This window comes from Poecilia latipinna, unplaced genomic scaffold, assembly GCF_001443285.1.
Source record: "Poecilia latipinna isolate Pla-1442-1.1 unplaced genomic scaffold, P_latipinna-1.0 Scaffold79, whole genome shotgun sequence".
In the NCBI taxonomy this organism is placed as follows: Eukaryota; Metazoa; Chordata; class Actinopteri; order Cyprinodontiformes; family Poeciliidae; genus Poecilia; species Poecilia latipinna.
The window spans coordinates 435023-458456 of record NW_015112695.1 but is presented as its reverse complement, the minus strand read 5'-3'; the positions used below and the strand labels follow the sequence as shown (position 1 = coordinate 458456).

General features: G+C 40.3%; 1 protein-coding gene across 2 annotated transcripts; it reads left to right on the top strand.

Moving 5' to 3' along the window:
• The first annotated feature begins 675 nt into the window (after positions 1–675).
• On the top strand, positions 676–22400 carry ssh1a (slingshot protein phosphatase 1a). 2 transcript variants are annotated; one of them, XM_015018699.1, is made up of 15 exons: positions 676–910; positions 3182–3219; positions 10259–10359; positions 12422–12486; positions 12831–12952; positions 13675–13743; positions 13950–14015; positions 14246–14440; positions 14573–14666; positions 15767–15895; positions 16102–16148; positions 16265–16411; positions 17251–17451; positions 17577–18276; positions 19474–22400. In XM_015018699.1, exons 1-15 carry the CDS (start codon positions 830–832, stop codon positions 20509–20511), a joined length of 3093 nt encoding a protein of 1030 aa, XP_014874185.1. In that variant the 5' UTR covers positions 676–829; the 3' UTR covers positions 20512–22400. The 2 variants fall into 2 exon arrangements, with proteins under 2 accessions (XP_014874185.1, XP_014874195.1); XM_015018709.1 differs by lacking the exon at positions 676–910 and adding an exon at positions 7864–8011 and having other exon boundaries at positions 3204–3219.
• The last annotated feature ends 1034 nt before the right edge of the window (positions 22401–23434 follow it).

Below are 23434 nucleotides of genomic sequence, written 5' to 3'. Positions count from 1 at the left end.
CCCGTGTTAAGACCTATTCTCTTCATTTAATTTATATAGCAGCAATAAAATATCACAACAAAGGAATTTATTCAGTCATGTTTGTAGCAATGTTCTGTAAAATGATGCAATGCTGCACTTTGGGTAAACTCTTATCACAACAATCATAGTGTGATGAGATCAATGTCAAGTTAGACTTTTATTGTGTCTCAGAAACCAAATAAATTGAAAGAATCCCAAACTGAGGTACCAAAGCTAATAGGAATGAGAAAAGCTTGGACGTTAGGTAGAATTGTAATATTTATGCAACATAAATAAAAGTAACAAAAACCTGAAATAATGTACAGGTATTTATTTTAACACACTTCAATATTTTAGAGCATAAATGTTTTTATTTAGAACTGTTATGTTTCTTTATTGTGCTTGCTACTACTGTGCATTTTGACTTTTTTATTCTGTGTAGTAGTATCATATTATTTTTATACTTGGATAAATTAGTTTTAAATACATTTTCATATTAAAACAAGCCTTAAAAACTACAATATGTCTGACAGCAATAAGTTGCATACCCAAGCATTACTTTTCATAGATATGTCGCTGTTATTTAGTAATGTCTGTCTTACTGTGTAACATAGTCCCATGGTAATACATAAAGCCTTGAAGGCAGCTCTTCCTGCACACACACTCACACATGCACACACCCACGCACACACACACTGAGTCCCATCCTGCAAGATAACACCCCTGTCTGCCTCCCTCCTGCACACTCCGTTAGCCCCGGCAGCTAGCTGCAGCTCTCCAGGCCACAGCGGCCGCCCCGGTGTCGGTGCAGCATCCGCAGCCCCCAGCCATGGCGTTGGTAACACTGCAGCGGTCCCCGACTCCGAGCGCCGCGTCCACCGCCAGCACAGCGACCACGACTGCGGGGGAGGTCAGTTTCGGCCCTTACGAGGGGGGGGGGGAAGCTAAAGCGATGCTCCGGTGTGGTGGTCTGGCCGGGAAGCAGTGAGGATGAGGGGGATGTTGCTGGAGGAAGGGCCGCTGATTGAAGCTAAATTAGCACCGTTAGTTATGTTATGCTAGGCTTTATCACGTTATGCTAAGCTGTTAGCTATCAAACGCGTTCCTTACTTTCACTTAAAAATTAACCAGCATTGTGTAATAAGTCAGCATGTCATTATGCTGAAAGACAAGAAGTGTTAAATTCGTCTGTTACAATGTTGATATGTGCTAATGTAGGCTGAATATAATCCTTAATACCTTATGAATGATGGAGGCAGGAGCTAACCTTAACGTTAGCTGTTTATGACGTGACTGACTAATTTAATAATCTGGTTTTGTTTGCATCTTATTCATTTAAAAAAAGGATAACAGAATGTTGTTTACAAAGAAGTACATCTGACAAATGGAGCATTTCCTTGTTAAAATTTGAATTATACTATCTTGGCAGCTAATTTACAGGAAAAGTATTTTAATTTTAAATTTAAAAAAAGAAACATTGCTCTGGATACGCGTGTCGGTTTACAGTTTTATGAACTGCTGGTCATTTCCTCTGTGAGGAGTAGATTTCCGGACTGACACATTCTTTAAGAAAAAAATCAGATTACTTCTAACTTATATTGATCTACAGTAGTCATAATTGTATTTCGAGTTTCTTGTTTACTGGTCACTATGCTGAAAGTGTATTCCACTCATTTATCATTCACAATCAGGTTTCTTTACTATGTCCACGCACAGATAATAGTAGCCAGGTGAGGGCGCTATTTACTACTTACAAACACATGAGCTCACCTTGTTTTCCTCTTGCACACAATCAGGAATGAATTTGCATTTGTTTAGAGCTGCTGATATGAAGACCATATTTTTGTGTCTGAGCTTTTCTTTGGGATAAATATTTATTGTCTCCCCAACCTCCAAAAAACTTTTTGCATATTACTGCTGCATGTTGAGGCTTTTACAACACTTGATCTGTCTCAGCATAGTTGCTTTTTAAAAATAGACCCTGCCTTGTGCAGGATTAGTTTTGTGTTGTCTGTGTACCTTGTTGCTGCTTTGAATGTTGTGCTCAGGTACGACAGAAAATGCTGAGTGAAATCTGCCGCAGCCATGATGTCATCTGTTCACGAGGGGGTGGGAGGGCTGGAGGAGCAACGCTGTGCAGGAGTGAAGGGAAAAAGAGCTTATGTAAACAGGCACATAGGGGGATGCCGCCATGAAGTGATGAGGCAGCTGAGACAATTTAACCTTTATGCACAGTAATGAAGACAAACGTAGTCATGCATTTTGTTTAGTGAATAATTGGATTTGTGCCCAGTAAGGCTCATGCATTTGTTACAAATACATATATACTGTTTCTCGCATTAAATAACCTTTTTTTTTTTCAAATTAAGAGAATGTCCGTGTTAGATGGTTACAGTAAAATTCTGAAAGCGTCTTTGTCTTTTGCCATGCTGTTTAATAATAATAATAATAATAAACACAAAATTAGCAACATTTCCCATGTCTGTGCTTGAATTTGCTTGCAGGATCATGTTTGAAAGCAGTTAGTGTGTGACTCAAGTTCATCTTTTGGCCTAAAAGGACATTTCTCTCAATGCATTTGTGCAGTGTGATGAACACAGAACATTGTCACTAAATTCTGACTTATTGTTGGGCAAGTCTGTCAAATTTTGCAGAGAATACACCTAGAACATACATGTTTGCTCCAGATATATATTTTTTATAAGATTTGTAGCTGCTGGCGTTAAGAGATCCAGCTATAGCTATGAAAGTTAAGACTTGGATTAAGGTTAAGATTCTCCGATTCAATGTGGGAAAAATGTTCGAGTTTCCAGAAATTATCAGCCCTAAACATAAACAGCATTGTTTTATATAATTTTGTATTTAAATTTTACAATTTTACTCCTTAGTTTGATTTTCCAAATCATAACTAGATGATAACACTTTGACCATTTGACTTTTTCTGTCTCTTGATTAGAACATAGAGTATATATACACTCTCATTTGGACATTTTACCAAACCACAGTTTCTTTGTTGTGCCATCGCTTTTTAAATCTAAACAAAATCTTTACTACTCAAACTCATAGGTGGTTGAAAAGCCCACCACTCCGGATGAAGCATCTTTCCAACAGCGTAAAGTGTGTTTCACGGTCATAGTTAAACCAGTTTACTATCACTCATTTCTTCTTATCTTCTCTGCAGGATTTCGGGAGTGACGACGAACGGCGAATAAATCAGAGGTATGTTTATCTTAAAGTGCAGCTACGCTTCTCTGTTGCATAGCGTTGAGCAAAGTCTTTCACATTTATTAAGCAGGTGTTATTTACAGACTACCAGCATCTGTACTTGACTCATGCTGTGAAATTGTGAGTGGCGGCAGACTCTCTGGCATCGGCAAATAGGAGCAAGTGTCGTAAAACACCTGTTTGTCTGTCTGCTTGGCACGTTTTGTCTTTTTAATTGCCAACTGCAACATTTGTGTTGCTTTCCCTGAAGGAATATATTGAATGGTGTGTCTGTTTGTTTGCTTTTTCACAGTTTTTTTTTTCTTTAAACAAACCATGTGTTTGTTACAGATTGACAACTAAGAATGAATAAGTTTAGAATATTTTACGTTTTCTTTCATTGACTGAGTTGGGTGTTGCTGCAAATGTTGTTTGCTCCAAGCCGTATGTTTAGTATTTACATTCAGTGAGGAAAAATGTGCAACATTAAAACATTTACATAATGGCAAACCTGATATATGCATCCTTCACATTTACTTGCAGTTCTGATCAACACAAAGTCTTTGTTTTTTGCAGTTGTGTACTCTCACCATAATGGTAAAATTCATACATAGTAACACTGAGTTAAATTATTTATGTTCTTCAACAAAAAACAAAACAAAACAAATTAGTAATTCAATTAATAGAACTAAAAATAACAATATAAAGAAAACTCAGAGTAGAAATAAATGTAGCTTTAGTGTTTTAATGCTAACTTTATATTCAATTATTTGGTCCAAATTTAATGTTGCATCATAGCGATGGAACATTATTGTATCAATCAGACAAATTAAAATTTGAACTTTTATCTTTATTGCTTTAAATCATAAATCTTGATAAAATTGTTAAGCCACCCATTGCTAGCTCTGGCTTATGCTAACTTAGCAGTTAAAAGGCTAATTTTATTTTAAAGGGAGGGTATTATGTAAAGTCATCTACCCATCTACTGCCCAATCAGTGCAAACTCAGTTTTTCGGTTAATGGAAAAAGTCCAGCAGGTTTCTGACAAACCTGCATGTGTGTTGACCAAAATAATTGTACTTTTTTTTTTTTTTTTTTTTACCATCGATCAGCTCTAGCAGATTTAATCACACAAGCCTCGCAACAAAACGCTGCAAAAAAGTATTATGATGTAAATATTTGTTATAATTATGCAAAGCAAGTACAGTCAAGTTCAGTTGGACACCATTGTAACCCTGCCTCTGCGGAGCAAACCGAGGGATTTAATTTCAATTCAGAGCTTATCAGGACAAAAGCTTCTTTAATAGCATGTCAGCCTAAAAAAACGTAGTTGTCAAGAAGATAACAATGTGGGAGTTTATATGTCACTCACTTTGACAGGTCTTTTTCTCTTGTGAACAATGGCATGTCCTTTTATGAGCCCTATAACTCTACACACATTTATTCCTGTAAACTTTGCCTCAGAAGAAATGTGAACTGAGGGAAACTACATCATACAAGCTGTTCTGTTTGTTTTCCGTTATGCAACAGCCTATGGAATGTCCTCGGGTAACGCATGATCTATGCATGGTGCGAGTCCCGACTTGCGTCTAGTTTTTTGCCATTTTTGAAGGCTCTGTGAGCCCCGTTGAGTAATAAAACTAGCAGCAAATTGATGTTTATAGTATAAATGCATTAAGTTGATGCGTATTTGATGGACGTATTTAGCAGGGTGTGCCCATCTGACACACAACTCGAGAGGTAGCATCTGTTGATGGACAGCTGATGTTCTGCCAAATGGGGATGTTTGTGCTTGCTGGCTGACCTTAATGATGAACAACCAAGGTAGTTGATGAGGGCCAACATAAACTTTGTGCAGGTGTCTTTGGAAGTTAACCAAAGAATGATTTCATTCATCTGGCTTGTAAACTGAAAAAAACGGGCAAGGCACTTTAGTTCAAGGTTAAGGCCAGTGTCTTACTTTCAAGATTATTTGAAATATTGCCAAAGATTTTATGAATCAGGCAAAGATTGAATTTGGCTATTCTCCCTTGATCAGCTTTGATTGATGATTGTTAAGTCAAACACTGAAGTATCAGATTTTTTTTTCTGATTCAATAAATGCATCAAAACTAAGAACCTTCATTGTTTCCAGGTTGTGAACATATCAATTAACAGCAGGCAACTTGATGCGTTTTATTTTGAGTTTAGTGAAAATCAGATAGTTGTTTAGAGCTTATGCTTTGGTTCATAAAGAAGGATAATTTGATGCTACAGTCCCATGCAGAGATTGGGCAAAGTCATTATTTTGCATCTTATAAGTTGGTCTAAAGTCTCGAGTCGGATTCCTTCTAAATTTCGAGTTTTGAGCCACGTTGTATTTCATAATAAATGTTAACCCAATGCAAACACAGTCTGATTTTTATGTTTCTGTCCTTTTAACTGTACTTTACTGAGTTTTTTTCTTTTACAATAATTGCAAAATATTTTTGCACGACTATAATTGCATAACAATTTCCAAACAGAGATAATGAGAACACATAAGACGTTTGGTCACGCTTGCCTATAACTTTCCACGCTTCTATTTTTTGTGCTTTGTTTTTCAAAAAAAGCAAAACAGTTTTTCTGTTTTAGTGAAGATGAGACTGTTTAGAACAAAACTTGATTGCAAGTTTGGTCCAGTTGCATTTCTTTTTTCCCTACCTTGTTATACTTTCTGTAAACAAGTCAGATTATCACAGGTATTTTCCCTTGTGATGCTCAATTTCAATTTCTTCTTGCCTCTGCTCTGGAGTTTTAATAGATGTTTTAAATTTAGGGATTCTTGATTCATTTGAAAATAATGACTATTGTAAAATTTTATGGAAATTATTCAGCTTAATGTTAGTTCAGACACACTTTTTGTTTATTCTGGAGCATATCAACTATTTTCAAGTCCGAGTTGAGCTACATGTGTTCATCATCTTGACTCTAGCGTCCTGTAAATTTGTGACTGCAATTCCAATTGGTCAATATTAACGGTGCACAAAGGTAAAACAAATATACAGAAACTGCAGCAGAAGTACCTCATATTGGTCACTTTTTTTTTTTTCTCCTGTATTTTTCCTCAGTACGTTCATGATGTCATTTTTCTTGCTCGGGCCCATCATCTGATACCTGAGGTGGTTGCTCACTTCTGCACCCCTCCCTTTATTTTCTGAGAAAAGTGTCAGTGAGAAAAATGCTGGTGTTATGCAACGGAGAGCCTCCAGAGGGGTTTATTTTTTTCTTTTTTCTCTCCCCTCATTGTGCTGCTGTGTGTGAAACATGACTAAACCAGCCTGGTAACGGCTTCTGAGTGGCCTCTTTAAAGAGTAACTCGGAGCAGCTGTCTCACACGTTCACCCAGCAACTCAAGGTGGTGGCTTAGAGGACATCTGGTCCTGTTTTGCCCCGTCCAGATCCATCTGGATGCCTACAAAGCAACAAACCCCGCTCTAACGCAGAGCTACGTCATCACCTATACCAAATTCTTCTGAAGCTGGACCTTAGTTTTACGGGGAAGTTGCTTTGTGCTTCAGGAGGGAAATGAAAAGCTGCCTGAAGTTTTGAATGAACGTTACTGAACCTCTGCTAATGTGTACAGTGCTCTGTAAGTCATTGACATGATGTTGCTCAGAAAAAAAGTTGAGTTGGAGGTCTGTCTTGTTATCAGGATCTCATTATAGCATATTTGTCTGACTTTATTCATTATATTTATATAAATACAATTACTTTTTGCAATACTTTGCACATCTAAAAAATATTCTGCAGTGTTTGGGGACAAATGGGACATAAAAGGTATGTCCTCCTTAACTGGCTATAATCTCTAATAATCTCTAATAATCTCAGACGGCATGTTTGATGGCATGTGAGTGAGTGACAACTAGCACCAGGCACTTGAAGGAAAGAGATAATCCTTCCCCCTATAAGCTCGTCTATAATGAGATTTGGGGGTTTTGGGACAATGCCAGTTCTTCTCAGTGCCTGCTCCACCTTTTGCTTGACTTCTGCTGAGACACTACCACGAAGTTCGAAGACCCCTGATGTGGTTTTCAGTATTAGATGTCCAATTTGGATTATTTTTGGCAAAACCAAGAGGGTTTGTAGTGAAAAAAGAGGCATAAAGATTGGCTTTTGTTAAGTTTTTTTTTTTTTTTCCACAACTGTTTTTGAAAATGGCATTCTTCCCTTGCCTTAGGGGGAAGCCTTTACTTTACCTCGTTCAGATTTTGAACTGAAATTTAGGGAACCTTGGAAGGCAAGGTCCCACTGATGGGAAGAGGCATCCACCTCCTGAGCTATTCTTAGCTTTTAGATTCTTGCTCTCTGACTTCTCTACGCTACAGAAAGATTGTGACAGAGACAAGACATACCGAGGGACTTAAGGAGACGGGCCATGTGCGCCTGAGGCACCGGGTGGAGGCTGCAGTGCGTCCCTGCAGGCAAGCGGGCTGACTCACAAACAGAGACGCTCTGATGAAGGGGAGGAGGAAGAGGCGATCGGGGGGAGGGGCCTCTGAACAGACGCCGCTGCTTTGCTGAGCAGCCCAGATGAGTTCAGGCTGTCAGGCAGTCCGTCACTCAAAACCGCTGGGACCGAACTGAAGCTGTAATTACTCCTCTTTTCTCCTCCTCAACTGTTTCTGGATGTGGATGCAGAGGCATTAACTGGGTACCAGGCAGACCTAGGTGACACTCCGGGGAGCAGGATGCATCTGGTCGTGGAGCCCTTTCAGGAGGCCGTGATGAAGATGCTACCTTATTTTGTGGAGAATGCCGTTTTGACCCAGAATGAGATAAACCGCATGTGAGTGTTGATGGGGTTTTTGGAGAAATGCAGATAGCCTTGTAAATTAACGAAATGTTCGACAGCTTCAGGAGCAGTTACCGTTTGATTATTACCCATGTTTTTAACTTTTTACCTGAAAGTTCTCACTCTTTAGCAGAAGTTGTAGGTGTGTTAATGGTGAGCAGGTTTTCTGTTAAAGTCTGGACTTCCTTTGATAGTAGATGTATTTTTAGCCCCAGCATTTGTGGAGAAGCTGATAGCAGGGGAAGAGCAGAGCTTAGGCTGTTTGGTTGGGACGTCTGTAGTTGGACAGCTTGTGATTTAAAACATAAAAACGGGTTTCACAATTTCAAGTCTAGAAAAGTGAACAATTATTAGCCTGAATTTGGACAGGATCTCGGTTTGGCAAGGCGGCTGCCTCGGTCCTGTTCTTCCTTCAGCAACTGGACCCTCCATCATAAACATCAAACGTAGAACAGAGTAAGGCCATAAATGTACTAAAGTGACACAATAGCTCTCGTTGAAAGTTGTCCACCCTCGTGCCTTGTCACGGTTTTCTTCTCCTTTTTTTGCAGCTCTGGGGGTGGTGCACAAAATGAAACTCATTGTTCCCACATAATGTTCAGTTTGGTTCAGGCCATTTAGCTGCATGTGGGGTTTGATTGTTGGACCAAAACGACAGGAAGATTAGTCAGATTTCTCCTGGAGATCTACGGAGCGATGCATCGGAACGTTTTCAGAATGACTACTTCGTCAAAAGTCAAACTCAGTGCGGTCAGAACATCTAACCAATTTAAATATTAGTCAAAGGCAACACAAGTAAACACAAAATTCAGCTTTTAAATGAAGATGCTTATTATTAAGGGAGAAAAATCCAAACCTACATGGCTCTTGTGTGAAAAAGTGATTGGCTCTTAAACGTAATAACTGATTGCACCACCCTCACCATATTAAAGAATAGAAACAGCCTTTATTGTTTGTTAGCGGGAACATTTAGGTGTAACATCAGCATCAGATATATAGCTTCACACAACACATTCCAACAGTAATAATATACTATTAAAGATTATTAAATAAAAATACTGTGCAGTGATCAGGAATAAAAAATGGTCTTCTCTAATCCATGGGATGTGCAGCTGAGTCGCATGACTTAAAAAAACAAACAAACTAATTGTGCAGGTATTTTAAACATTAGCAACATCAACTGCAATCAAGTGTTTGTACGCAGTTGGTAAGTAGCACTGCTGCCTTGTAGCTAGAAGGTCCTGGGTTCAAATCCCTGGCTGGTGTCTCTCTGCATGGAACAAAAGACTGCTTGATTGCAATATTTGATACATTTCCAGTGTTGTGCCTCAATTCTGCGCTCATAAATTCAGATATGCTTAAACTGAAGGAGAGTGGTGGGGAAGTCATGACGATGAGATAGAAAGGAGTGAAGGAAACCAATCGCAATCGTCACTCCGGTGTCATCATTTATAATGAAATGTTTTAGCTTTCCCCTGAATGTTAATAAAAAGAGCCGGCTTTTTCTGTATGGGCTCTTTTAGCCTCCATCAACACACAGTGATGTCATGGCAGCAGCATTTACAGACGGGTTTGTCTTCAGCACATGTAAGGATTTGTTTTGATTTTGTCACTCGTCGGTTTTGTACTTTCCCGATGATGACCTGGTTTGCCAGACTGCACACGTTGAATACGCGGAACATGAGTTCCACCCTGCTGTCAGGTAGATTTACGGATATGTTCACATTTCTCTCCATTAAATTCAAGTGAGTGAACTCAGCCTGAGGAAAACATCTCATTGTTTTTTGTTTTTTTTTATTAGAGCTCCTCACATGCACTTGAGGCCTATTCAAAAAAAGTGAAAGAACTGTAGTTGGGTCAGTGTTCAGGTCCTCGCTGCATTAGACCCAGCCGGCAAAGACCTGACAAGTCAAATCAGAGTGAGAAGCCCATGCAGCAGAAAGAAGATAGATAAGCACTCAGTTCAAAGCATCAATCCTGAGGTCGGCCTCTGTAACGTGGCAGCTTGGCTTCTCCTCTCAGCTGTTGAGTGAATTGGCCAGAAGCAGACAGCCGTGATTTACGATTGTCTCGTTGGCTCCATCGAACTGAACAAAACAATCCTGCAAAATGTTGCTTCCCTCCACCCCCCCTCGTTGTTTCATTTGTTTGCTCATTATGCACATTACCCTGAATCATGGAGTCTGACTTGCAGTTTCTCTGTTTTTAAAATTCATTTTTGTTTGTTTGTTTTTTTGGCAGTTTGAGCGAGAGCTTCTTCATGGTGAAAGGCGCCGCTCTCTTCTTGCAGCAAGGAAGCAGTCAGCAAGGCCAAAAAGCACATCCTCCTCACAAACATGCAGGTGAGAATGAAACATGTTTTCTGTGTTAATCGCTCAGCTTGATCCTCCGTCGTCCCGGTGAACGAGGAGTTCGGCTGTGGCGCTCCTTAGCATTGCAGCAGATGTTTGTAGCAGGGGTGAGAAGGATGGCGGCTGCGTCGTTGATAAGCATGTTCCAGACCCGTAGCTTAGGCAGATTAGAGCTTAAATCCAGCGTATGGTAGCACCGTTAGAGGAACCTCTGTGGACGGTTTAAAGAGGGCCCGACCGTTTGTGGAGACTCACGTGTTTTCTTCTCTTCTTATAAACTCAGGATTCATAACATTTATTCCAGCAGTACCAGAGTAGCAATCCTAGTGTGTAATTTAGAGATTTGTTTTTCTTCCACTGTAACCCTGGAAGAGAAGTTACCTTTGTAAAAGAATAAACCTGTTGTGAAGTGGCTTATGTGGCTTATTGCGTTGACCGAAGTCAGTCTGAATGGCCAGTATCCGTAAAGGTTTTCTTTTTGAAAGCCACAATCGCTCCTTTAAAGACACAAAGCCTACCTGCCAGCGTGCATTCACGATGGGAATTCACCATGAGCCAACAGCACATCTGCTGCCAAGTCATTTGGCAAACCGTGACTGCTCCTGGCAACTTTGACCGTATTTACTGGCCACTTTGTAAGGTAGCTCACATATCTGCCAGACGTTCTGTGTCGTCAGGAACTTTTGCCAGGGGAAATAGCTGTGTCATTTCTCAGGAACTGTGGTATTTAACCCAGAAGTGGGAGACAGGAAGGTTGACCTATAGAGAGTTCTTCAATAAGGGCTTTCTTGTTCTAAGACCTGCTACCTCACCATCTGTAACTTAAAGTTCGTCATTGAACATCTCCGCGACAGACCCTGCTAGTGCAACCATGTCTCTCTGGTTCCTCTGGGTATTTATCCCAGCTGGGCACAACCTGGACACATTTGGCATTTTATGTGAAAATGGAAATAGAAGCTGCGTGAATAAATGTGAACATCTCTCTTTAGCAAAAACGTAGCATTTTCAGAAATCTTTAAACATGTTCAGCATCAAGATTAAAACATTTAAACTTGAACTTAATTGAGCTCTTCCTATGAAAAAGAAGTAAACGATATGCTTGCAGGAATTGCTTTTGTTTTGATCCGGCACAGAGGGCCATCCTAGAGATGCACCAGTGACAGTTTTGTGGACAATTCGTAATTTTTCTCTATAAGATTGATAATGGTGAATATGTTTTGTTCTGGTGTTCCTGCCTTGTGCAGTCTGTCTCTGTGATGTTAATGCTGTGCATTTATATCACAGTCATTTTACTTGTTGTGACACAAATTTTGCAATGATGATTTGCAGTGAAGTGTTGTGCAGCTTTCTGCACTTTGTCTTGAATTACAAATATTTCTATCTTAAATTTGTACAGTTGTTCATTCATTTCTTTCTGTCTGGCTTATTAAATTAACTATAGCTTAATATTTTAATCTTGTTATTTAAGTTTACTTTGTGTAATAAAGTGAAATCACAGCATGATTAAAATATTAATATCTTAACAGCCAGTGACCATGTATAGATTTATTAGGTGTAGGATGAGATGGTCAGCAGAATAACAAACCTGTTACTCTTGTTTACCCTCCATGGTTGTACATCTTTATCATCATTTTACCAGCTGTGACATATTCCAAAGTTTTTTTTTACTTGCAGTCATTTGCTGTTTCTGCTGGTTCACCTTGTTTCATTTAAAGCTGTCAAAGGGAGCAGGAACGGGAGGAGAACGGACAAAGACAAGTTCTTGAGTTCAGATTTTGTGGTTGATAAAGTTCACCTCGTAAAGTCGGGACGCTCCTTTCGGTTTAGTTAACATGTGACTTGATTCCCGTTGAAATTGAATTAATTATCGATCGGAATTCACTGAACGTGTTAAATGCTGTTTTTAAAAATCAGCAGACTTTAGTTAATGATTGGAAAAGCTTTTTACTTTATAAGTTCATAATATCTACAGCGTACAATCAACTCCCATTGTTGCTTAATGATGTTAATTTATAATAACTGACTCCAAACTCTCTCCTTCCTTCCTGGACAGGTGAACTACCTCAGCACCTGCAGGTGATGATAAACATTCTCCGCTCAGAGGACAGAATCAAACTGGTGAGAGACATCAGAAACAAAAACAAGATGGTGACTATAAGATCATTTTAACAAGCAGGTTGCAACTTATTGTGCACTTTGTTGCTTATTTGGTCTGTGTTATGAGGGTGTTGAAGAGTAATGCATGGTGTCTTCGGTAAGAGAGATGAAATTACGTTTTTATATCCATCAATTATGCATTTGGACACACTACTTTTTTTCACCTTTGATTTCTTATTTAAACCTTCTGTCTTCTTTTTCTACAACAGTCATTGCAGTCACTGTGTTTTCGTTTTGCTGTGTTCATAAATTAAACAGGAAACTTGGGAGTAACCTACCTGTTGACCTGCCTGTTCCTTTTGCAGGCAGTGCGTCTGGAGAGCGCGTGGTCGGATCGGGTGCGGTACATGGTGGTGGTGTACACCAGCGGGCGACAGGACACGGAGGAGAACATCCTTCTGGGAATCGACTTCACCAACAAAGACTGGTACAAATGCGCTCGGTTTCTTGGGTTTTTCTTGGTGTCACTCACCAAAAGTGATTAGTCTTAAAAAGTTAGAAGTATGGAATTCCATTTCATTATTGCTTTTGTCTAGATAAAGATTGGGCTATTTAACGACAGCTTTAGTGACCTTTAGACCCTCTTAGATCAGAGTTATAATCTGGATTTGTGGTTTTTTGTGGTTTTTAACCTGGGTCGTGTCTATATTTCTTTAAAATAAGATGATAAAAGAAACTGTCGAATCAGAACCTCACAATAGGGTTGAGTTGTTTTGTGAAACATACAGATAGTGTTACACAAGTAGTAAGTGTTTTTTTTTTTTGTAATCGGAGAACCAGAACAAAACAGAAATTTGAGTCTGGAAATGTTGAGAATTTTCAAATGGAAAATTTGCACAAACCACAGTTGTAAATACTGAACTGCATGGAAATGTCATTCTGAGTCTGTTTACAACATTCAGATTCTGTGTTTGTCTTTGTTTTTGTCCAACAGGTTATGTTCACTGAACTAATATAGGGGCTAGAAATGTATAACCGTTTTATTCACAGTTTCGAGTTTCTTGTCAGTGAGCGTAATCTTATTTTAGTCACTTAGACTAATGTTTGCAAAAAGAAAATCTTAAACATATAGTTTCTTATTTATACAGTTCTTAGACTCTTATGTCAATATTCCTAAAATGTGTTTTTGTGTGTGTGTGTTTATGCCAGTAAAAGCTGTTCAATCGGCATGGTGCTACCTCTTTGGAGCGATACAAAGATCCATCTGGATGGAGACGGGTGAGCTATTTAAATCTCCCTGTCAGAAAGAACAGGGTTCACAACTACAGCATTGTTTTTGTTTTGTTTTGTTTTGTTTTGTTTTGTTTCAGATTTTTACCAAATCCTGCACCAATTCTCTGACACCTCAGATGAATTTGATTCACACAAAGCAGCAACTCTCTCCACACTCAGTCAGTCTCCCATCTGTTTTGTCTGCTCCTCAGGGGCTTCACTGTGAACACAGCGGGCCGGACTCATGTTTTCAAGCCCGTGTCGGTGCAGGCTATGTGGTGAGTAATGATTAACCTGTTGAGTCACCGTGGTTGTCTGCTGGCAGTTTACCTGTAATGGAATAGCACAGTAATTCCCCTGACAACCAGTCAGATGGGCTGCATGGGAAATAAGTGTGCCACCTGCTGGCGGGAGAACATACCTGCGTCCGTTTTGTCAACTTCTGAACACTTCAGTGCTTTTGTATATTCTAAAAACAGAATCTTCATTTGTGTGATCAATGATTTAGGTCGGCGTTGCAGGTGCTGCACAAGGCCTGTGAGGTGTCGCGCAGGTTTAACTACTTCCCTGGAGGCATGGCTCTCACCTGGATGGGATACTATGAGAGCTGCATCGCTTCTGAGCAGAGCTGCATCAACGAGTGGAACGCCATGAAGGACTTAGAAACCACGCGGCCAGACTCGCCCATCATGTTTGTCGACAAGTGAGGAAACTCTGTTTACCTTAGCAGCACCTCTCTTAGTGAATACTTCAACAATTTAATTGAAGTGTTCTCTGATTTGCACATTTTCTGTGCGTTGCGGTTCAGATTGTTATGATGCTGTTTTATTTCTAGGCCTTCGGAGAGGGAAAGGACGGAGTGCCTTATTAAATCCAAACTAAGAAGCATCATGACCTCCCAGGACCTTGAGAACGTCACCTGCAAACAGGTAAGGGCGTAAATGTTAGGAGGGGAATAAAAAAAAAATCTCATGTCAAGGAGTCCCTCATTTACACCCCGAATGACTTAAGATGCTGAATTTTGCATCCTTTCTGCAGCTTCCAGTTTGAAGCTCAAAGTACTGATGAGATGCGTCAAAATTGAATTACTTAATTATCCTGTTTACAGATGATTTAAAATGCAGTTTGAGTCTCTGGCTTCTTAAACGTCTTTAAAAACCAGGTGATTGTTTTGGCCTGTAGACTTAACTTGTCCCTGTGCTTGTCAGTTATTCAAAATCAATCAGTTTTTGATATTTATAACCTTTACAGTATTTGTGGAACATTTGACTGCTACTTTTTTTTTTTTTTAGTTAATATAGGATCATTGTTGAAACAGCTGTGCATAAAGAAGTCAAACCTGCACATAATCAACCTCTGATTATTCTGCTCAGTATAAATGTAGAAGGAAACATTACTAGGCATTTAAAGACTTGAGCTCCTAAGTTAGTTTAAGCTTCATTGACTCATTTCATATCGCAATTGCTAAATTTGGAGCCAATCTAAGGTTCTGTTCTTGATTTGTTTCTTTTGGTTTAGATCATTATTGTACATGCATCATTTCTGGGTTTTAGTTTAATGACTAAAATAGATTTGCTTCCTTGTTTATTCACAATTTTTCTTACTACACATCAAACATCCTATAGAACAATATTTTCACCCCTATACTTAGAGAATATATTTTTTTTTATTAAATAAAACTTAAATAAACAATCTTATTGTGTAATTCTAATTTAACATCTTGCCACAGTGACAACTTCTGGAGTTTTATCCTGATGTTACATTCCCTGTTTCTTTTTTGGTTAAACCATCTGCTTATTTGCTTCTGAGCTGAAGGTTTTGTTTTGCCTTTTTTTGTTTGATGTTTGGCTGATTTATCTGAAAGTTTTATTCTCTCAGATTGTGACACATAACACATCTGTCATGCTTTGGAGGCAGACGAAATTAAAACCTTGGAGCTTCCTCGGCACTGTAGGCAGAATTTATACGTTTTATGTCATAAAACCATTGAGACAGAAACAAAGGCATTCCGTTTTCTTTTTTCTTTCAGATCCGAACTAAGCTGGAGCAGCACATGAACTGCAACTTGAAAGAATACAAGGAGTTCATTGACAATGAGATGCTGCTGATCCTCGGCCAGATGGACAAAGCCACTCTCATTTTTGACCACGTCTACTTGGTGAGCGACGTTAATCTCTCCTCTGCCGTCACAAAAAATGTCGTCTGGACTTGTTGATGCAAATGCTCAATTTCCTTTATGGTCAAGAAACAGATTTCTGTTTAATTAATCTTCCTGGTGAAACAATTGTCGTGAGGAGCAAAACAACCTTAAACGGAGCTAAAACGTGCTCAGACTAAACAGAGCTTTCTCTCATTTATTTTTAGGGATCTGAATGGAATGCGTCTAATTTGGAGGAGCTGCAGGAGACGGGGTGATTTGTTTTAGATTATCCGAGAACTAAGATAACCACAGGCAACACATATTTTTTATTACGATCTAAGCGAGAAGGAATGCTGGTGATAAGTTAGCGCTGTGTTTCTTCTCCAGGGTGGGCTACATCCTCAACGTTACTAGGGAGATCGACAACTTCTTCCCAGGGACGTTCTGTTATCACAACATCCGCGTTTACGACGAAGACGCCACGGATCTCCTCGCTCACTGGAACAACACGTACAACTTCATCATGAAAGCAAAGTGAGTCGCAGAATTTTATATATAATATTTGATAACTCTTTGCTGTCAACGTGTAAACGGCCTACGTTTTTGGGTGGTGGGATCCAACGATGAAGCTCTCCTTTTAGAAATAAAAATGTATATTTTATTTTAAACAGATCAAGATAAATTCTCAAATTACTCAACTTATAGCTTTAAAACTTACCGGCAAAAGAAACCAGAACACAGGAGAAAAAAAAGGAGCTGCTGCTGCAGTGGGAGCTGAATGTTTTTTAAAGGTGTGTTCAGGGACAGCTCGTACATCAAAATTACCCCAAAGTGAGGCAGACGTTTTTTATTTTCAAATACCAGCGCAGTCTTATTTTATAAATTCTTAAATGATGACATTGACTTTTTTTCAGGTGATTTCTTATTGTTGTATAAGGTATCCAAGTATTGGGTATACCTGATTACCCTTATTATAAATAACCAAACCAAATTACTAGCCATTATTTGATGTTATAAAACATAATAAAATGTAACTATTTTCACAATTTAATTTGAAAATTACTTGTTTACTGCTGTAGAAAGTAAAAGAAAAAAGATTTGCTTCACTTGACTGAAGTGTACTAAAAAACATACTGACCATCAAAATCTGGAAGAACCAGAAGACAGAGCTGTTTTCCATGAGTGCCTTAAAATCCTGGGAAGTTTTTTTTTTTTTTTTTTTATCCATCATCATCTGTTTTCCTACTTTATCTACTTTTTAAAGTCAGTTTAAAAGACAAATGTGATTGTCAACAAATGGGCCGGTTTCGTCTTGTTTTAAGCAGTGACATACATACATATCACACGGATGTACGTGTAATTCTCACCCTCAGAAAGAACGACTCCAAGTGTCTTGTCCACTGTAAGATGGGCGTCAGTCGCTCTGCCTCCACCGTCATTGCTTACGCCATGAAGGAGTACGGCTGGTCTCTGGAGAAAGCGTACAACTTTGTGAAGCAGAAGAGGAACATCACACGACCCAACGCAGGTTTCATGAGGCAGCTGGCAGAGTATGAGGGCATTTTAGATGCCAGGTATGCTCATTCACTCCTTACATGTCTTAAGCGTTGCCAACTGTCAGTGCTTTTGAAATTAACTTTTTATTTTTGTTATGTGTCCTCCTCTTGTGCTCGGTGGGATTTTCTGCCCCCCCCACAAGCAAACAGAGGCACAACAAGCTGTGGCACCCGGACGCAGACTGCGAGATGGCCGAGGGCCAGCAGGGTCTGACTCAGTTCTGTGGCGGAGAGGACGGAGGGGATCCCACCGCAGACCCAGGGATGTCTCCCTGCTGTGAGGAGGGGTCCTCCAACAAAGGCGCCGCCTGCTCATCGCCATGCAGGACTGTCGCTCTCAACATCGACCCCGCCTACAACAACTACTACTTCCGCCGTCTCTCCGACTCGGCCCTCGACAGCGAGCCGTCGACGCCTGTGCGTGGCCCTCCTCTTCTCGGCATGGAGAAAGTCTTCATAGAAATCGAGGACGTGGAGAGAGACGCCCTGCTGGACGACGAGGCTTTCCACGGGCGGGAAGGCCTGCCGCTCCCTCACTTTGGACCCACAGCAGAGGGCGCCGCCGCCCAGACCTGCAGCCGGGGGCCCGAACCCCTGGAGGAGCTGCGGCTGAGGCTGGAGTTCAGCACAGTGGAGGAGGAGAACGAGGAGGACGTGCAAAAGGAGGAGGCAGAGATGGAGGTGTTGATGCAGCCAGACGACAGAGGGGGAGGCGAGGGAGACGGCGGCGAGACTCAGGATGTAGAGGTCGAGGGCGATGCGGAGGGGATCGGGATGGATCTGGCATCCCTTAACGACAATTCAAACAACAACAATCATTTGAGCCTTCTACAAAACCACAAGGTAAGTTTGAGGAATATTTTAATGACAACTGTGGTTAGCCTAAAATTACGTTTATCACAAAATTTGAATATTAAATAAACCAAATACAGAAATATGGTGTTCGCAGAGTGCCAAAACCAGAAGTACAGAACACATACAAGAGTCATGACGGACAAGTTCCTACTAGAGCTGCACTATATTAATACATATTACAATGATGACAATATTGGAAAATATTCCGAAGACGAGATCAGTTGCAGCAAATGCTTATTTTCTTCTTTCCCATTTGTGCTTCCATCCCTCTGCAGTCTTTAGCATTTTGGGTAAAGTCTTTGTGTCTGGTTTGAGCATCTCCTGTTGTGAGACTCTGTCCAAGTTAATATTACGCTAGCAGATGAAATGCAGCTTCATATGGATAAATTAGCCAACAGTCATTGCACTCCAGATTGTCCTTTGTGATATGAATATTGCTCGTACTGATATTGGCGATGACAATGTAGTTGCGATATTTTATGCATCCTTAGATCCTACATAGTTTTTAAAAGTCTGGAAAAGTAAGGGGTTTTATTTGACCTTTTTTTTTTTAGATTTGACCAAGAATGGGAAACGGAAATTTAAATATTTAAATATGGAAACTATTTATAGTTCTCATCAATTATCTAAATGACTTAAATGTAATAATGCTTCATGAATTAAATTTGCTTTATATCTAAATATAATTTTCTATCTTTTTATCACATTACACTGTGATTTTGATATCTTTCCCATTAGTATTTTGGTTTTTGATTCTAACTGATTGACTCACTCTGCGTTTCTTGGGGTGGAGAGATTTTTGCAAATAAAATATGGCACCAAAGTTCGTAAAGCAAAAATCCCCCCCTTAATGAATCAACTTTTATTGTGGAATACCGCAATCCCTATGGGTAAATATAAAATGTACCATTTTTGAACTAGAGCTGGTTTAGGCCAGATGTCAAAAACATTGATGTAGTGTTGGAAAGTAATTATTTTTAAAATTAAAATTGCGCAGGAACCTCGCAATGGTAATATTCTGCTTTTAGAGGCTTTAACACAATAATCAGTATTACCAGGAATTAACAACTATATAGCATCACTCTGTTTGTAATGAATCTATATAAATTATAAATCAGAATTTATTCAGAGGTTTCTGTCTGACCAGTGTTTTCATCAGACGCGTTTTATCTTGTCTTTATTTAGGACACATCTTCCTCCTTCCTTCTTCAGAGAGATGCTTCTCTGGTGTCTGGGTCTCATCAGAAAGAGCGTTCTTCGTCTCCATCTTCTGAGCTTCGCCTTACCGCCCGCCCTCCTTCTGAAGTCCAAAGTGCTTCATCGCGTCATTCTCAAACGTCTACTGAAGGCGTTTCGTCTTCAACGGGACTTCTGAGCCCCTGTGGTCCTCAGTGTGACTGTGCCAACTGTGCAACCTGTGCCACTGCCCTGTCGTCCTCAGAGGCACAGCGGTCGGCGGAGGCCCAGGACGGCAGCCATTTGCTTCAAGACGGCCCGTCTGAGTCTGCCTCGGATGTTCTCCCTGAGCTGATGAGAGCCGATTTTGAGGGAGAGACGCCCGCAGTGGCTTGTTACCTTGGCCAACAGCAGGAGAGCCTCTTGCAGCTGCGTCGGTCTGGCCTGGTCCGGCGTCGGGCAGAGAGGCTTGAGAGGCTTTCGGGAATGTCCCTGCAGGAATGCCAGAAGTCTAAGATGTGTCCGTCTCACAGCGAGGAAAAGGAGGAGTTCTCCAGCTTTACCGGGGATTTCGCTAAAACTTCAACCCCGTGCCAAGTGCGGTTAGAGCCACTAGTAGTGCCGCTGACCAACGAGGCCTTGTTGGGGGTGGTGGGTTCAGGGCTCCTCACGCCCACCTCCTCCCCTCACGGCTCCACGCTGACACGGAGCTCCAGCAGCGACAGCCTGCGCAGCGTGCGGGGGAAACCCGGCCTCGTGCGTCAGAGGGCGCAGGAGATTGAGACGCGCTTGCGGCTGGCAGGCCTGACCGTGCCCTCCAGGCTGAAGCGCTCCAACTCGCTGGCCAAGTTGGGAAGCCTCAACCTCTCCTCTGATGACCTTCGTTCGGCCTGTTCTTCAGACGCAGGGACACTGCTGCTCCTCTCGCTGTCCCCTGAGCCGGACCAGGGCTTGGAGTGGGACTCTCCAACCGCCTCGTCGTTGTCCAGACCCAGCAAGAACCTGCTCACTCCAGAAAGAGCACTTCCAGGGGAGCCCAGGAGCTGACAAATCAAGTGGGACTCCTACATTTGTGAGCTCCACTCACCTTCCCTCCTGTCGCGCCGTGTGGTTGTGGAGGGTTGCACCCATTCCAGAGAGAAGCGAGTCGAAACTGAGCAAGCGCAAACACAATGCCAACTCTTACACAAGGAGGCCACAATGTTTCTCAAACTGCTGTTCATAGCGATCAAAGTCATACTGCTGTATCTGACAAACCTGTTAAGCCATCAGATCACCTCTAACTCTGAATCACAGACAAACAAGTGCCTTACCCAAGAGACCTGAGGCACAGATCTGTGTGACAGATTGCATGCTGAGACGGTACGAGGTGCTCTGCGACCTTTAACCTGGTTTCCAGCGGCTCCTACTTTACCTGTCAGGTACAAAGTTATAGCCTGCATTGATGAACTTGAATTCCTCAACGAGCTTCACAGAAACTGAGAGTTTGGTTTGGTGAAAGCAGAGTTGTTTTGACAACAATTTTTTTATTTTTTTTAAAGATTACCTCGTGTTGCATTCAGTGAGTTCCTGTCCTTAATATTTCAGGATTTTTGAAGTGAGATTCTGCAGTAAGGTTTTAAAATATTAAAAGCAGTTAATATTTTACTTCTAGTAGAAATGGTAACTCTGTCGGAGTCTTGGTGTAATACGCTGCACTGTTACGGCAAGTATTACTCATACTCCTGGCATATAGGCAAAAATTACTTGATAGGAAATTAGACATTTTTAAAAGAATAAAAAAAACGATTCTATCTATTTATATGTTGCAATGGATTTATGCCATTCTCGATAATCGGTTGAAATTTTAGTAGGCCTCCAGCATTCAAATCCTTATAATAATTGCTGACCAGCTTTTTGCATGTTTCTGGGCTTTTTTTAAGGTTTTAATTTTTCCAAGTTTTCAGTACTTGGTCTTAAATTTAATTTTGTCATGTCTAATAATCACATTTAAATCATTATGGTCATAAAACGTTTTAAATTTAAACTTACAGAAACCTTGTGTCTTTCATGTTGGGGGTTATTAGCAGGAAATTGAGATAGGAGGCAGTGTGCCACAATAAGCTTCCCCATGAAACAAGTACTAAGAACGCAACATATAACGCATGTTTATTCAGAGACGGCAGAAGCAGAGTAAAAACCAAAATATATATATAATATGCAGTTTTGGCAATCAGACAATTATCCTGACTGGAAACCTTTAAATACTCTGTTCTCAGTAGTTGTTTTGCACAGGAAGCTCACTGGTGGCGCGCATCCTCTTACCTCTGTTCACTGCGACGTGAACATGGCTTCTGTGTTGATAACCACCCGATGCAAACAAGAAAACAGTTTAAAGTTTTATCAGTTTTATAAACTGCTTTGATGTTCTTGATACCGGAATTTTTTAAAGAGAATAAAATATTGTTGGTTTGGCCTCCGGGACCGTCTAAACTGGATTTATATGAAATGAACAGAACCTCACTTCAAAAATCCTGAACTAGTCCTTTAATTGGACTTCTTTCACTAATGCTTGGTTAGAGTGAGGATATTGTTTTGTTTTGTTTTTTTTAAACTAATGTGTAATATATTAATTACACTTGCGTATGAGTGAGTGAATGGGAGTGGGAAGAGAAACAACCGTTGCCAGAGGCATACTTGCTGTTTCCAACAAACAGAACAGAATCTTTTCTGAGTTTGTTGTTCCTTTTGCACTGCTTTTTGTTACCGAGTCGATTCTGGCGAGCTATCTTCCAAAATAACATTGGAGTAATGTTATTAACCTCATCATTTCCTATATTGTATAATATTTTGGAGGGAGCGTAGTGACGAGAAGTCACGCAGCATGGCTTGAGATCAAAATAAAAATGGCTAGTGTGAGAGTCAGATCTCACATTTGTGTGGACATTTCTGACATTAAAAAAAACAACAAAAAAAACAGTGTAAACACTACCTGTAAGCATTCTCTGGCTTAAATTCAGTTAAAAGTGCTGCCAATGTCTTTAAGCTCATTTGTGCTTTTCGAAGTGTGGGAGACCAAAGTTATTTTTTGCCGTCTTAGCAAATTGAAAGCTGTACGAAACATGTGAATCCTAATGTCAATCGCGTACATATTTAAAAGCTGTCACCTCTTTTTTGCACCTTTCGGAGTAGTCAAAGAGAATCTGAGGAGTCGCGGGGCTCATAGCTGTTAGGCTTTTATGCTCATATCATCAGTGAGTTTTAAAGCTTTTGTGACGACGTTCACACTAGGTTACTTCACAGTTTTGTAACCTTTTTCTTTTTTTATATTTTAATTATGCAGTAATTTTTGTACTGTGCATTGCTGTAGTTTGAATGCATATTGCACTTTTTATGTTGGTAAGAAAATAATGTACTGTATGTGCTAATTATGAAAATAAAATCCTCTTTTACATAATTTACCCCGAATCTTGTTTCGTTATTTTTGTTTTCTTCACACACAAATCTGAAGCTACTGTGTAGCAGCCATAGATTTGAATGGAGTTTCGAGTGAGAGTGCCACAGGTCTTTCTACTGTTTGAGATGCTGAGGGATCCTTGAGGTTTAGACATTTAACAGCTTTAACTGGTTGATTTTATACTGAATGTGGTTTTCATTGTTTGAATACTTTTTATTTATTTCCTTGTGCATATCATTTTTGTGTAATATTGGGTAAATGGCATGCCAGCCATCATTCTTACAATAGCCTTGTCGCCACGAGTCGGTCACAATCAGGACGCAGTTTTAAGGATGAATTGCAATGTCAGTTTTCCGCCATATTGTTTTATGACCTAAGCCTGTTTTAAACTTTTCCACAGCTTTCTCCCTGAGCTGCCTGCTGCGCTGCTCTGCCTTTACGAAGCTCTGCCTAATAAATCTCTGAGGCCCTACCAAATCACGCGCAGATGGGCTCCCTTTACTAATTACTCGTTTTGTGAAACCAGTTGTTTGC